Genomic DNA, 17,831 nt, shown 5'->3' on the forward strand with positions numbered 1-17,831 from the left:
TTTCGTATTGCATAAGTCAGTTATTACTTACAAAGAAGCATTATATTTATAGTTTTAAAATAAAATATATATTTTTTGGATTGAAGTAAACTTACCTCCTTAGTGCAAATCTGGAGGGACCATAATGTTACAGAAAAGACGCCAAGAATTCGTAGTCATACGATTGTGCTGTGTTCGATCTTTGGGTACAAATTTTGTTGTCTTGTGGGTAGGTACTATTTTTAGCACGCTTTTATTAGCTTTGTATGTATGTATCTTAGTGTGTTTAGTTTCATGTAAAGGAATCATTGAACATAATTTTCATCGGCTTCAACATTTCCAAATAACTTTAAAATTTGCACACGAATCAAGATTTTTTTTTTTTTTTCCTACCTGTTCTGAGAGCCTTGAGAGGCTATTTCAGCGTAACCCTAACGTTTGTAGGTGAGCTCACGGGGCTCAAACCTGATGACGTTGCTAACACGAACCCTAGCAAGAGCCGTGCTTCGCAGAATCTACCACCGGATCGGAAACGCGACCCACTGAGAAGATACGGCGAGAAACTCAGTGGGCTGTGTCTGAGAGTTAATTTACTCGTCGAGCCCTTCGTCGCAAGCGACGGGTTCGACGAGAACGGTGATCGGTGCTTGAAGTACCTAAAAGCACCGTTAGTGGATCGGGAGGATCCGAGATGACGTGTTTTGGGCGACGTCGACTGCTTTCCATTCTGTCCGCAGGATCGGGAATGTAGTTACCGGCGGCCACGATGAGGGTTCTCGTGTCGTGCCGCTTTATCGAAGTGGCGCATCGACGCCGACTGTAGATACTTACTGATGGACTCTAAGTCCAGGTCGTCATGGAGGTCGACGTTCCTGACGAACCACGGGGCTCCGACGGCTATCCTGCAAAAACGGGATTGAATAATTTGGAATGATTTTAAGTGAGTGCGGGCCGCGTGAGCGAACACCACACTTGCATAGGTCATGACGGGGCGTATGCAAGTTTTGTAGAGTGTCACCTTATTTCTAAGGGACATTTTACTTCGCCTACATATCATCGGGTAGAGACGTCCTAGAATGAAGGCGGCACGGTCGCGTACCGTCTTGATGTGAGGGCGGAATGTCATCCTACTGTCGAGGGTGACGCCTAAATATTTGACCTTCGGGGCCCACGGTATGGGCTGGTCGAACATCGTGATTGGGCGAATGGCGGGAGCGGAGGTGTTGACGCGCCTAGTCGGGAGAGGGATGCTCAGCGTGGTGTTCGGAGGGCGACCCCTTTTGAAGAGCACCGCTGTGCTTTTCGTGGGGTTGATGTCGATGCGCCACTTCCGGAACCACTGTCCCATGGTGGTAGCTGCGGTCTGAAGTCGTCGATGAAGCAACGCCTTCTTCCTACACGAGTAGTAGATGGCGGTGTCATCGGCGAAGAGCGCCAGATGGGTCTCCGGAGACCGGGGTATATCATTGATATACAAACTAAATAGTAACAGGGAGAGGGCGGAGCCTTGCGGGACTCCGGCTGTGACGTGACGGGGCCGGGAACGCGTTCCCTCGACTCGATATCGGAACGAACGGTTCGACAAGTAGTCTCGTATGATGAGCACGAGTCTGTCTGGCACTCCCATGTTATACAGTTTGTATATCAAACCGTTGTGCCAGACTTTGTCGAACGCCTTCGCTATATCGAAGAAGAGGGCTCCTGTCGGAATGGGACGAATCAAGGACCGACGATAATACTTATATACCTACGTTATACATACGGCCTGAATAGTTACAACATTAAAAAAGAGGTGAAATTAATTGTTACTTAGCGTAAATAGCAAACTAATTGCTATTTAGGTAAGCGTGTTTTTAAGTTTATAAACTACATATTTTAAGTAATTATGTGTCTAATTCGTTCACCAAATATTCACAGGACGCAGCAACGCGTCATTAATTAAACCCGCAGAGTTAAGAAAATGTCTAATATGATAATTATTTGAAATATTTGATTTAGGGACAGATTTTACAAAATTGACTTTTATTTTATGTTATTGTGTGTTTGCTTTTTATAATGAATTACGGGTTCAAGAAATATAAACTTACTAAAACGACAAGAATTTATGCTTAGGTTAGAAAATTAGTCTCTTATTTTACTTTCGGTTTGATGCAAGAAGAATTGGTCAACAAATATGTTTCCAGTTGAAAAACCAAAACACTGGTAAGTTTCTGAATTAACGTTGAGGTCAGCAGATATCTTAAAACAAGCTACTCTTTCTAAAAGTAAAACTAAATCTTATTGAAATAGGTACCTAACTTCATTTTTTTGTTGCTCTTTCTTCTGTAATGATGATAAGGGTCTGATGTTAACATACTTTTCATATGTACTGAAGAATTGTTTTATAGGTAACAAGCCATAAGTAATTTTAGAGTTTATAGACGATTGGATTTATATTCTGCTAAATTAAATTTGTCATTGACAATAATTTAATTTGTATTTACAACATCACCATTGCAACAGCTTCAAATGAATTGGGTCAGTTGCACGCATTGTATTTTTTAAACAATGTCAATAGATGGCGTACTCAGTTAAGGTGTTTGGTTGGTTGAGCAAAAAAACAATTTTCGATGCGAAAATCCATTAATATTTTAACAAGCTCATTCCATTTATAAAATATTAATACTTAAAATGTTTAGTTTTAAAAAAAAGTAAAAAAGCTTTAACCTTGAATTGTTACGGTGAACAACGCCATCTGTGAAAAATAGGTTCTAACTAACGTACTGCTTCGAGTGTTTTTCTTGAAGAGTGCGCTACTTGTTTCCGGAATGTGCAACACTGATACTGTTCTTTTATTCATCTTTATATTTTATAATTTGAATATATTATTCAGTATTAAAAAAATATCAACGAAAATTTCTTTAAGAAATATTAATAGTTTAACCAACGGAAACTAAAATCGTATTTTTAAATAAAGTGATTCGTGCAGTCAAACTCATAAAAATTGACCTACATTTGGAGCCCTTGTGAAAGGATTGTGCAATAGAAACGGTCATTTATTACACAACAGAGTGTATTCATAAGCATACGTATTCATTTAATATTATTTTCATTTATAATTGCGCTTGTAGTTTTTTCAGAAATAAATATATTAAGCACATTCAAATTGAAATTTGTTATAATTGATGATATTAATACACATTATATCGTTTATAATATTATATTTCATAAATAATATTTTAAAGCAATTATTTATCCCTAAAACGGGCTATGACACATATTTATTTCAAATTAGGTTAATTTCTCGCTGCCCTTTACCGACTTATTTCAATGTCAGTCATCAGTACAGTAGCTCCATTGAATCAGAGTTATGTCGGTCGGAATATCAAAGTGTAAGTGAAGTGGCCTAGAGACCTACATTTTGTTTTTGAAACGTAAAATCGCTTTATGGACGATTTTTTAAATAGAATATTTCCCTAGACACCTAATATATATCGTAGAATTTGTAGGCGATAAAATACGGTCGCCTCGTCAGATTATTCGTGTATAATGCACGAAGACGCTCCAAAAATGAGTATAGCGCAAAGTCTGGCCGCCTCCACGAGCCAGCCAAAAGGTGATATCGTTACAGAAATTCCCCTGGAATTCGCCATGAGCTCTATGGAGACAAAATCTATCGAAACAACCAACGTGGAGTTGAAAATTACCTACGTAGATCCTACAACTGGTAAGTTTTCATCGCATTCTAGAATTATCAATTCTATCTTTTCGTACCAGTCTGTAGCAAAGGCGGATATAGCGGAAATTCAGTCATTCAGTCTTATATCCGTCTAATGAAGCATGCACTTTTAATGACTTTCGTAAACATTTTCTAATTGAAAGCTTATATCTACTGTCTTACCCTTATTAGAACTTAAAATTTTAATAGGTATGAGAAAAATAAATTTATGCGTCACATTTTGTGAACATATTGCTTTTAGTGAACATTTAAATTGGATTCCGCTAAAAGTTATAGGGATATGAGGCCTGGACCAAAACTCAAATATTTTATCATTCAAGACAAGTGTTGTATAATAACGCATACATATATATGTATGTAGATACAATGTGTTGTATGCATTGTAGAGGCTACCTGCTCGTACGCTCGGCTGCACGGTGTGGCAACGTCGCATTTGTTTTTTGCGTTATCCTGCGATAGAGTTAGCTGTGTGGAACAGAGTTTTAATAAGTAGTTACTGAATAACAGTGGCTCACGGAACGTGTTTTAAGAATAGTATGAATGTATAATTAGCTTCCACATTGCGGTGAATATTGTCAAATAGTGATGTTGAACGTTTTGTATGCAATGGACGGTGCGTCCACGCATTTTGGTTTCGTTCGGTGTCAGTAGGGCACGTTTGCTTGATTCTGTCAGTACAGATGTCAGTAATGGCTTCGTGAATTACATCAATCAAAGATCTTCGAATACTTGCTGGTCAACATTGACTTAATAGACACCTAAACAGACAGAGTCACCTATACTCATTAAATATTTGATAAAGCTCTAAGGAAATCGAAGTAATAGTATGTTGTAGAAAGATTAAACCCGGTTATATAGGTACGTCAAGCTTGAATAAATTGGTACGTTCGGTTTCTGAATGAAACCATTTTAAACTGCTTTTTTTTTCAATGTATTCTGAATCTGAGGAACGAAAAAGAGCTAATGAACTAATAATGAGATTTAGACAATCGCATGCTCACAATTTCGTATGAGTTTTAAAGGAACAAACAGAACTTAATTGATTGTCAACAGACTTGTTTGAATCTAACAGCTCATGTTGAGTTCAAGCGGTTACTAAAAACTCTATAAATGAGTCTACTATTATCAAAGCCGGCAATGTGACTTTTGGACAATTATTGGTAAATCAGAAAAACGAATTATTGACTTTGTATTCCATTGGCAGTCACAAAACTCTTCTGAACGACATCTTAGATAAATAACAGGTTAACTATTAACCTTTATTTAATGCAAGTTTTGAACCGTATTCTTTAAAGGAGACTATTATATTCAAATCAATCTGTATTGACATATCAATAAAAAGTTTTTGTCCAAATGCACAGATTGCCACCTTTGATAATAGACAACTCAAATATAATGTAGTGATTAGTGTCCACAAGTGCACATAATTAGCTTAAAGACGAACACTGTCAGACCTCCCTCAAGGCCCGAGCCAACGAACGGCTTACAAAGTTCACGACAAGTGCACCGATAGAGAATCTATTTGCAATTTCATTATCATGTAATAATGTACATATTGCGCCGACATTCAATATACAATATAAACACTAAGCTTTACGCTACATTGATATTTTGTTATCAAAAACCGTAGATCAAAGATGAGTAGGAGTAGGTTTTGGGTACACATAAAAATTTTGAAGCTATGAAATCGTATCTTTCATGATTAATCATACCACATTATCACCTATCTATTTAAAGTATCGATACTAAAATCAATGTTGATATCGCTTTTAAGTATTTAGGTGGCTCTAAATAAAGAGACATGAAACACTACATATAAATTGAATGATTTCTCGTTGGGATCGTAGACAAGAAAATCGTAATTATCAGTCGCTACTTGGTGCTTAGCTGTTTTAGCTTAGCTGAAACGTTACTTTGTTATTGTCTTGTGGTCGTTGTTGTATTACACTTCGGAGTTTCTAATACGGAAAGCGATGCTGAGATGAGGTGCAAGTTATAAATACGTTCTTTATCATGTTCTGCTCACTATTGAAATACAAATCAGCGCAATTGTTGTGTATTCGCCTTCTTATTCAACATTTTTAAACCCTAAACTAGTTAGCGCTACGTAGTTTTTTTTTAAAACATATCGGACTTGAAAGTGATAATCGTCGAATTGGAAACACTTGGCGCCAGCGGTCTGTGAAAAACACAAGACTGTAAATTAAAAAAAAAAGTGTGTGTGTCCGCTCCGACGCACGACTGGAGTTTACTGGATATAAAAAATTAAACGAAACAATACGAGAAATAGTTCTATATTACGACAACACGATACACTACAGATTATTAACAAATTAACGAGACACAAAACAAACGACTAACAAATATATGAAAATACAATAATGAGAGAAACGCGCGATCAGTACGAGGCTTTGTGGCGGACTGCCGGCGCAGCAGCCCGGCGTCACCTGCAATAACGCGGCCGCGCGTTGTCTCCTGATTGGCGCGCGCACGCATCACGCAATCAGGAGCCAATCAGGCGCATAACGCATTTCGTGTGACATGCTAGTACGATTTTGATTGGCGCGCGCACGCATCACGCAATCAGGAGCCAATCAGGCGCATAACGCATTTCGTGTGACATGCTAGTACGATTTTGGTCCCCATAATTTTCATACCCCGGGCCTATATATGTAAATCGATTCTAAAGGAGTAAACTCCAAAAAAAACAGTGCTAAGTGACCTTTTTAAATCCCACGCCGATATAAGACAGTCGGTAAAGTAATGATGAATCGCGACTAAGTACTGGAACAATCTCAAGAAACTTCATTCAGACTACTTAAGCGGAATCCTAGCATCTCTGACTAAATGTGGAATCTTAACTCTGTGTTCAGATTTCACTAGAGGGCTTTTGCCAAGACGAAATCTGACCACGTTACCGAAATTGGCGGGCGGTTACAAATCTAACAATCTGAAAGTCGCGCTTTCTGGTCCCACGCCAAGGCTGCCGAGAGCAACTTTGGACGATCCAATCTACCGCCACTGATGATGACGGTCTGGCTTTTGGACATGGAACCCAAGTGACCGTTGATGCCTACCGTTCCACACCATAATCGATAGAACTGCCATTATATAATAAGGTACGGTGTTCTTTCTCATGCTTTTCATCAGGCATATCAATGATATTCTGTCCTGGGATGGGATGCGTCTGGATGATACAGTTTACCAATCATCAGAGTGTATTTCAGCGCATGATTTTAGGACACGATCAAAACTCGTGTTTAAAGTGGAGATCTCTTTTGGGCCCGTTCTTTGAATAGGTCAATTGAAATTGGTTCCATTCAATTCATTGATGCAGGAACAGTTGTTCATTCATGTTTTCTCCTACCTATTCGTTGGTAGCTCAAGAATATTTTCCAGATACGCACGGACAGGTCGAAGAGTTCACGGGCTCAACCTGATTATAATAATTATGATAATTTGCTAACACTAGCCCTAGCAAGAGCAGTGCTTCACAGAAACTACCACCGGATCAAAATCTGGATCCACTGAGAGGATCCGGCGAGAAACTCAGTGAGTATACGTTCATTGCGCAGAACTCCTTAGCGCGCCGCAATTCCAAAGAGTAGGTATCCTATTCTTTCATTACTACTTCTTCATTTAATTATGGAACTTTTTCTGTCAGTTTAAAATCAAGGTTAGAAAATATTTCTAAGCGTAAGTATCGTCGCAGCAACGACACAAACCACAGCTGCAACGAAAAGAAATAACCGAAGCACGCTGACGTCCATAAGCTTCGTTAACCACATACTGCCAGTTCCAGTCCGTAAGCATGTCTGTTTACAAAGGCAGAAAGTTACGAAGATTAAAAAACAGGATCGTAAAGGCAATCACTATTTTAAGGCAATTTTGACTGTTTCATCGAATCTGAAGTGTTTTTTTTTAATAACAAGTAAAGACTCCCAGAAGGATTTATAAGGAAGGATGATTATCTAATCAGTAGAAACAAGGTATATAGTTTCTAGTCGCAGCTTCTTTAATTTGGCGCATTGATATCGTACATGGTGATGTCGAGCGTTATCCTGTAATAGTGGCTTAGAGCCACAGACGTGTCTCAGTTATTGAATGATGTGATTTTTCATCATCGCTGACCACGCACCGTAATAGTTTGTTTACAAGAACGTCTGATGAAGAACACTAGGTCTACTAAAACAGGTCTAGTCTACACATATCTCAAACTTCTTTTGATTCAGCATTGGGTTGGGATCAGTTTTTGAGGGTTCTCCAGAGTTTTCTCATCTTTAGGCAGAGAACGCTTTTCTCCAGAGATAGAACGATCCCATCAAATGATTTTTTGTCGTTGCCAATTAGTCAGTTAGATCTTCTTGAAACAATTTCAACAACCGCAGTTTTGCAGACTAATTTATGTCCTTTGGAAAATAGTTTACCAATAAATTTGACAACGTCCTCCCTCTCCAACCCATTTTATAAGCATAAAATGTTACACATACGCTACGATACTTTTTCTATGTTAGTCTCCTAGCGTAAGTCGATAAACAAGATTTAATAGTTACAATTATTGTAAAGTACCTTCGTTCCGCATTAATAATTTAAAAATCATTTTGTTATTTCTACGCCAGGGTAAGTTTTGTAATTGACACGGAGTCCAACACAAATACAGATATTGTTTGCTCATAATTTCGTATAACCGTGGAAGACAGGAGCATGCATGCGTTGAAAATATCATATTTTATGACTAAAAAAGGATACGCTTCAGTACTTTGTTAAAGAATTCTTAACGTTGTATATGTATCAAGAGATTCCTTAATAGACTACATGCGTTTTATAATATGGTCGTTCGTCGATGTCGTATTGATAAACATTACAAAATTATTAATTGTAAGTCAATAGATATGTTTATATATACGGTAATATGCTGATCTTTCGAAATAATTAATGAATCATCATACTTGTAGTTATTGATATTATTTGCATTAACTATGTGTGTAATTTTTATAAAATATATTTACGTATTTTCTTTAATACAACGTATTAGTGAATTAGCTGAATAACCATTAATTGAAACTACTCGCATTTCTGGCATGCGCTTGTAGTACTACTATCTGCAACCATATCAGAATAAATAATCATCTGTTCTATCTCGGAATTTAACATTTTAAACGTTCCAGCCAGAAAGCGTCCCTAAAGAGCGAACAAGTTCAAAAGATTCAATTCAATATCAAATAAATGACGAGCAAACGCATAGAAAACTAACAAATTTAGCCCCAAAACACCATTTTAATATATGAAATAAAAATATTTTTTATTTTTATTTTTATTACTTAGATGGTTGGACGAGCTCAGAGCCCACCTGGTGTTAAGTGGTTACTGGAGCCCATAGATATCTACAACGTAAATGCGCCACCCACCTTGAGATATAAGTTGTATGGTCTCAGTATAGTTACAACGGCTGCCCCACCCTTCAAACCGAAACGCATTACTGCTTCACGGCAGAAATAGGCAGGGCGGTGGTACCTACCCGCGCGGACTCACAACAGGTCCTACCACCAGTAATTACGCAAATTATAATTTTTGCGGGTTTCACTTTTATTACACGATGTTATTCCTTCACCGTGGAAGTCAATCGTGAACATTTGTTGAGTACGTATTTCAATAGAAAAATTGGTACCCGCCTGCGAGATTCGAACACCGGTGCATCGCTTTAACACGAATGCACCGGACGTCTTATCTTTTAGGCCACGACGACTTCAATTTTAGAAAATTTTTAGAAAAACCATAAATGTCACGAGTAATGATGGTTTCCTGACCGAATAAAGAGTGCAGGATACTGAGAAACGATACAATTAACTTCAATCTCATTACTTTCCTCGTGGTAATACGCGATCACAATAAAATTTTATTCAACACAAAACCACAAGTGGAAGTGTTACATTTATGTTAAATAAACACGTATTTAACATACGAGTAATGCATTGTGCAGCAACAAAGCGATAAACACTGTCTTAACTATTTTTACTCAATTACTCTGTTGATATGAAATATTCTTCGAGAAATGAAAATAATTAAAATTGCAACTACATACAAACTTATCTACGATAAATAATATTCTTTGGCAATTTCTTAGAATTTGAATTATTTATTTATTTATCGTATGGCATTCGTTTACACTGCGTGGTTATAATTTAAATTAACAGTTTGTGAAATAATCGATAGCTTCTTCTGTTACATTTTTGAGATCTTCCACTTGGCCTGCGAATCTCGTTAGTGGGCATTCCATGACAATGTGGCGTATAGTTTGCTCTGGGCATCCACATTCACAGCTTTCGTTTTCCGTCCAGCCCCATCTCTGCCGCAGTTGGTTACAGTGACCAACTCCCTTTCTCAGGTGGTTAAGCATGCACCAGATTGGGCGTTTTTCTTTGAAACCAGGTGGGCGGGAGTGTGGATTCAGCTCGAACAGTTCAGGTGGGATACATCTGGCTGACCATTCTTTAACCCAGGCCTCGTTTGTGTTCCAATTGGAGTGTGGTTGGTGTGTCTGTAATGCCGGTGGGTTTCGTGACTTCAATCTCGTCGGTTTGAAGTTGGCTAGGTCCCTGTTGATAGGCAGCTCGGGTCGTCTAAGCGCCTTTTCTATCTCTGCGTATAGGTGGTGGGTGCGGCGAAGGTGGGGTGGGGCAATGCTGCTCAGAGCAAATATAATATAATTGAATGCAAATACTGGTCAAGATCGCATAAATTTTGTTTTAATAATACCCAATACGTATTCATGTTGTTACATTAGATTTGCGCTGTGATATTCCTTCCTTCAATCGTGCTCCTCACGGGTTGTGACCATAATAATATCTATTCATGAGACCAAATGCGATAGTTATATACGGTTTTAAATTTAAAAAAAAAACAACTTAATTTCTAATAAAAAAGTTGTACTCTGACCTCAAGCCAATCAATACTGATATTGAGCAAAAAAGGTATAAGATTGTACAATATGTAAAAAATTAAATGAATAATTTTGATTACAAATTTCATCATCAAAACCCGACTCGCACTTAACAATTTTTTTATTTAATTGTAATCTTGAATGTAGAGCAAGGTTGGAGCGTTCGACTAACATTAAAATAGAACAAATAACTTGAGACACGCACGCTTCAATGTGCACCGTGTCCGAGTTACACTTAAATTGCTCTTTTTAATTATTTTTTAAATAAAATGTATTCTCTTCAAGTACACACGCAGAGCTTTCGACAGTCAGTTCCTTTGCGTTTGATTATGTCTCAGAATATTGTTCAGTTTTATCAGTAGCATAGATTCGCAACCATGTGTTTTAATGAAAGCTACGTAAACACAATCTATTTACATGATATATATATATATATAATAATCCTTTTAATAATAATCGCCTATTATATTTAAAAAAAAAAACTGCTACTTAACTGATCACAGTTTTTTGATGTTAAATTCGAGCTGATTACTTATATTTTGTCATTGATACTACAATTAGATGGATATATTTTTAAGGTAAAGGAACAAGTGATTAATTACCCAGTCTATATGTCTTGTCAGGTGCGTAAACACCACGATATGAATATCGCCACCCAACTCGAAAAATGAGTTCGAAGATCCTTCAAACGGGCTGCTAATTTAACGATAATCACATACAAAGAAATATGCACTAGTAATAGTGGAATCATGAGTAGTTTAGCAGAAAATGAAAATCTGACACAGCATTATACCTCGAAAGCACGATCACCTAGTTGACCGAGCAAGTGCGACCCCGCACAACTTCGAGCATAACGCGTTTGAATTGAAAACACTTAACACAATGTAATGATTATAAAGATATTGTTCTGTACAAACCTTGTGTATCGTATTGTTCTAAAAAAAATATACACGACGATGGCTTGTGGAAAAATACAGAGCTATGGGCCATGATAACGTCAGATTTTTATTACAAATCTGTAAACCTCGTCAAGCGTATTGTTTATATTTCTAGAAAAATAAATTATACTTTGGGAAACAACAGTTCTTTACTATCAGCAGACCTCGTCTGTGACCTACTGACCCAGTTGCGCGGCAGAGTAGTAATCGCTGTATCGTCCATAAAAACATACTTCGTATTTGTTCGTACATGCACACACACACGCACACACATGCAGTCATCCATTGAAACGTACGATAATATTGGACAATATTATGTACAATATAAGTAATATATAAGTAATGTATATGTAACTGAAATATCCTCATTTTCGTTTGTTATGAATTAATGTACGAAAAATATAACACATTTCACTTGGAACACATTTATCTGAACAATATCATAACCATGATTGACACGTATCGGCCTTGGTGACGACAGCACAAAGGATCTAAATGGATAATAGGGGCAAGGATTATTATCTTATAAGTAAGGGTCTACACAGCTGAATAATAAAATAGGAATGGAGACAAGTCTTCCATATTGCGAATGTGATGAGTTTCATATTTCACGTTTTAAGAACACTAAAGGTTCCTCTGAGATTCGTTTTTAGTGAAATAAATAATGCGAAGCTAAGCTAAATTATCTGTTGCTTTATTAACTGAAAGCTGAAGAGGATGTAATAACATTTTTTTTTAAATCACGAGCTCTTTAACTTGCTACAGTGGTTTAGTTCAGGTGGATATTCACGAGATTCTATTCACGTCTTTGTTTTCGATTATTGCATGCCACTCTTGTGCTCCGTTAGCTACGAGACATTATTTCATTATTAATAACTCCGAATGAACATCCACCTTATATGAAAAAGACTTATTTGTTGAAACGATCCACACGCCACGTGTCGTAGGTACATTGATGATAAGTATTGCAAAAAGTTTCAGTAGACATTACCATATATGCACATGAATAATGTCACCCACTGATGCACGAGAACGGAAGCGCAGTTTATTATGTTCCGCCCTTTAAATTGAAGCGGACTGATTCGCGGCAAAAGCAGTTGGATTAATGATTCTATTTGTGCGGTCTCTGAATACGCCCAACGGTCATTAATTCTTATGATCATTACCGTTTGTTATTAAAAAAAAAAGTTCACTAATAACTTCCACGCTGAAGGAATATCACCGTGTAATAAAGATCAAACCCGCAAAAATATTTGCGAAATTATTGGTGGTAGGGTGTATTATGATGTATTATGATATGAGCCCGCAAGGAAAGTAACCACCATTTCGCAATTTTTGCTGCAAAGCAGTCAGAAGGTTAGGCAGTCGCTATACTTTACAATTAAGACCTAGTTCTCAGGTGTCAAGTTGGGTGGCAGCATTTACATTATAATGACTATGGGCTCCGATAATCACTTAACGCCAGGTGGCCTGTGAGCTTGTTCACCAAAAATAATTTTAAAAACTTAGAAAACACTGTAGACTAGAAAACTGTAGAAAATACTGTACATTGTAAAGCAGCCGTATTAAATATTACTACTACCGGAGATAGTGTAGCCAGATAAGTTATTTGATAGTTGGTATATGATTTAACATCGTTGCAGATTTAACAGTTATGCTATTCGTCGTCAACTGAAATTATTGATCTTCGGAAAATGTATGTCAGGAGCCGTTTTGTTGTTGCGTCATACCACTAAATTCTATCAATAGTACCTCCGACTTCAAGTGAGCTTAGAAAAATAACTTATGTGATGTTTTTCTGAAACGTTTGTACTTAAGTACTCAAGTACTTGGGGAACTATAAATTTCCTGATCGAGGATATAACTAGATGATTGCAATATTTACGGCTCAACATAGGTAGGATAGCAGTTACATCAAGAAACTAAAAAATCATTGAAATAATCCTCTGTCAAGAAAGTACCAGGAAAAGATCAGTAATACACCAAAAACTAGTTATTCATTCAAATTTATTTTATTATCTTCAAAGTATGCTCCTTCAGAAACATTATACTTAATAATTCAATCGTCAAAACATTTTTTAACCGCTTTCTCGGAATTTAGTTCAGTTCGCTACGAGTTCTCTTTTCTGTTTTTTACCAAATGAAAACGGGGGCCACGAAGTGGTAATTTGAATTTTTAAAAATCAAAAGAAATCGGCTAGAGTCATATCTGGTGAAAAGGGTGGTTTCTCGATGGTATTTGTTGGCTATTTGGTCAAAAACTCTCTCACAACGATGGCCTTGTGGGAATGGGTGATGTAAAACCCAAAAATTTTCTATCCACAAATATGGTCTTATTCGTTGAATTTTCTTTAAACGCCGCATAACGCTCAAATAATATTATTTATTTACCGTTTGACCTTTCGGCAAGAATTTTGAGTACACAATACTATGATAGTCAAAAAAACAGGCAACAGGACTTTGACTTTTAATCGACTTTGCCGTGATTTTTTTTAGTTTCGGTTCAGTTGGAAGGCGCCACTCCGAGCTGGTTGACTAGTTTGCATGTCAATCTCGTAAACTCACGTCTCTTCACCAGTAACAATGTATTTCATGAACGTTGGGTCGTAATTGACTCGTTCTGGCATGTCCTTAGCAACCTTTATGCGATCGAATTTTTGGAGAAAATTGAGGTCTTTTGGGACTAGCCGAGTGGCAACATGTTTCATACATATGTGAGTATTTAAAACGGTACGTACGACTCATGAGACACAGAAAGTTCGACGGCTCTCTCTCTTAAACTTGAGTGAGGACTTTATCACTGTCCTTCGCTTTTGCAATTTTAACTTCAGTTGCTGACGTTATGGCCTACCAAAGCAAAAGAAATCTTCCATCACATTTCGACGGCTTTTAAAAGCTTTGTACCACTCATAAGTACGTATTTTTGATGAAGTCGATTCATCGTAAGCCTTCAGTGATTCCGAACCATTGCCACCGTGATTGCGCCATTTCACATATTTTTTCGTGTTCATTAACAAATTACAATATGGAATGGGATGTTAAAGAAAAAAGCATTGCAGTGATCGCTTTTCACATAGTGGGTATGGAGCCGTTGATCACATTCCAGACATATCAAAAGCTTGGTATTAGCCGTATGTTCGTATATCGTACTACCAACAGATACAACAACACTTCGTCTGTCGAAGACCAGAAAAGATTGGGGCGGCCGCGTGCTGTTAAAACTACAAAGACTGTTAATGCTGTTAAGACAGAATTCGTCGAAACCCCATTAGCAAGCAAAAAATGTTATCGCGAGAAATGAAGATTCCCGCTAGGACTCTGTCGCGTGTTATGAAACAAGACCCGAAGCTTGGTGCTTATCGTCGAAATGCAGAGCATGCCTTAAATCAATCTTTACAAATAAAAAGAGTAGATCGATCAAAACGCCTTCTGTCGCGATACGCAGGTGGAAGGCACAGAAATCCTCTTTACCGATGAAAAAAATTTCATGATAGAAGAACACTAAAATAAGCAAAATGATAAAGTGTACGCTCACAGTTCTAAAGAAACTGCTCAAGTGGTCGGAAATGTACAACGTGGTCATCATCCTGCGTCATTGATAGTTTGGTGGGGCATGTCTTATCGAGGAGCCACAAAACTACATTTTTGTGAAAAGGAGTGAAAACTTCAGCTAAAGTGTATCAAAATACAGTCTTGGATCATGTTGAGAAACCCCTCAGCAATACATTTTTTAAACATATACCGTGGACTTTCCAGCAGGATACTGCGCCTGGCCACAAGGCACGAACTACCCAAGCCTGGTTGAAACCAAAGCTCTCGACTTTATAAGAGTTAAATACTGGCCCTCATCTAGCCCAGATCTCAACCTATTAGACTTCAAATTATAGTCAGTTTTAGAGGACATGCCCTGCTCTAAACGACACAGTGACATTGAGTCTCTTCAAAAATCTTTGGAGCAAGCAGTGGCGAAATTTCCCTAGGAAACAGTGCGTAAATATGTAGATTGGTAGCCGAACAGATTAAAGGCCTGTATAAAAACCAAAGATAGCCATTTCGAATAGAATATTTTCTTATTTTTTTGCTGAGACTAATAAATTTGTATAAATTTTAATAATATTATATTACTTTATTAAAAAAAATGCATTTGTAACATAACTTATGGCTGGACTAGGGATTTACGAGTACACAGCTCACTTGAAAGGGTGCACAGTGCTAAGAGCACCACCAAGCTCCTGTTAAAATCAGGTCTTTAACCACGAAATTGCTTTTTAGTATACAGAAATTAAAGTTTTTTTTTTTAATATATTTTATTTCTATCAATCACAATAGGCACTCATGGTATCGATGCATCTCTGCCAGCATAGTGGTAATATTCCAATGCCTTTCTTGAAGAATTCATGTGTACTCCCGCCAACAAAGGCATTTTGTACTGCATCACGGGTATTTATTTTTACGATTTATTTACTATTATCATAAATAATCCATTTTTCATTGCAAGTGACAATAACATTCAAAATCCTTTCGTTTCTTCGTCTATAAGCATATTATTTTGTTGCTAACGTTGAAAGCTGCTGCTATCTCACCGGTAGACTGAGTATCACTAGGGCGATTGTTCATTAAATGAAATGTAGGTATGTATGTAGGTATATAGCTCTCATGGGGTAAATTAATGTGTTTAGTCTTTTGATAAAACGCTTTAGAATAAAAATATTAAAGTATATTAGCAATAAGAGTTATTTTAGTCAGGCTACGCTCCGATGGGCCAATAAAAATAATTCGGATGACGCCGAGCCCCCGTGACCTGGCACACATCAGTTGGCGCCAGCCGCCGGCAACTGTGACATACTTTTCAAGCTGAAATTTCCTAATTAATCCGAAATATAATAAAAATGTGTTAAATAACGATGACACTTGCAGTTTTTTCATAATCTTCAAAAAAAAAACTGTATATAATGCAAAAACTTCACTAAAAATATGGCTCCGAAAAATCATACGAGCCTTATAATTCGAATTTCATTCTTACATTTCAAACTATAATTGTCTCGATTAAAACATTATATACTCGTACAACATACTTCAGCGAATAAATGAAAAAATATTTAAATCAGCATTGCTGTCTTTTTCGCACACACTGACTAAATGCCAATGTGTTTAGCTGTAAGATCACTAGTTTCAATTATATAATGAAAGAAGAGGGAATCTTTATTCCTACCATACATAGACTTCTGTCACAAATCGTTTAAGTTGACATAGTACATAGTTTTTGTTAAAAGTTCAATTCCAGCAATAGTATACTTCCTGTGGAATGTACACTCTTGGTTTTACGTAACTCAAAAATAAAATAATTTATAATTATAATTTATGGATATAAATTTTCTTCATTGTAACACTTTTTCATTCGTCTAAAACATTTTTGAAAATATAAGAATTAACTACATAATGTATACTTTTACAAGTTATTTTTGAAAGCTGTCACGGCCTCTTCCGGCCTCATGATGGATAAAAGCTGTAACAGAATCTTTGATTTTTTTCTTATTTCTGCCCTTATCCCACATTTTGTGAGATCGGCGCAGCCTCTTATCATTTGGCACAGGGATTTGAGCTTTACGATCAGCCGCTTGCATGGCGTCAACCATCATTGGGTTAAATGTCCAATAATTATAATACTTAGTCTGGCCATAAATACTGTTACAATTAAAAATAAACATAATATTACATTTGAATTTGGAATCTGTCATTTTTATATGATTGCTCATTGAGTTTTCTCATTTTGGCGCCAATACATTGTACAATATTTTGCGATATTAAAATGGAGTGGAGTAATAAAGAGAACCGAATCGCTGTGATTGCATTACACAAAGGTATGGAGCCAAATGCAATTTTTAAAACTCTCCATACGCTTGGTATTAGTAAAATGTTTGTGTACTATGGCTATTAATAGGTGCAATGAGACCTTATTTGTTTGTGACAGAAAAAGGTCTGGCCGTCCACGTAGTGTTCGTACGAAAAAGGTGGTCAAAGCAGCAAGGGAAAGAATTCGAAGAAATCCTGTCCGAAAGCAAAAGATTGTATTTCGGGAGATGAAGATAGCACCCAGAACCATGTCGCGTATTTTAAAAGATGACTTAGGACTTGCAGCCTATAAGATACATACTGGTCATTTCTTAACTGATAATTTAAAAGAGAATAGGGTGGTAAAATCGAAACAACTACTGAAGCGGTACGCAAAGGGAGGTCATAGAAAAATTTTATTTAC

The 17,831-nt window shown here is 37.0% G+C and overlaps 1 protein-coding gene across 3 annotated transcripts in view; it reads left to right on the plus strand.

Annotated features, from left to right (window-relative positions):
• The first annotated feature begins 3,285 nt into the window (after positions 1-3,285).
• The window catches only part of Ftz-f1 (nuclear hormone receptor FTZ-F1), a 90,095-nt gene continuing 75,549 nt past the window's right edge, over positions 3,286-17,831 (plus strand). For 2 of the 3 annotated variants that reach the window (XM_021350324.3, XM_062673568.1), the window contains exon 1: positions 3,286-3,685. In XM_021350324.3, the coding sequence (XP_021205999.1) occupies positions 3,508-3,685 (178 nt within the window). In that variant the 5' untranslated portion in view covers positions 3,286-3,507. 3 annotated transcript variants of the gene reach the window in all.

Source organism: Bombyx mori, chromosome 1 (genome assembly GCF_030269925.1).
Source record: "Bombyx mori chromosome 1, ASM3026992v2".
NCBI lineage: Eukaryota > Metazoa > Arthropoda > Insecta > Lepidoptera > Bombycidae > Bombyx > Bombyx mori.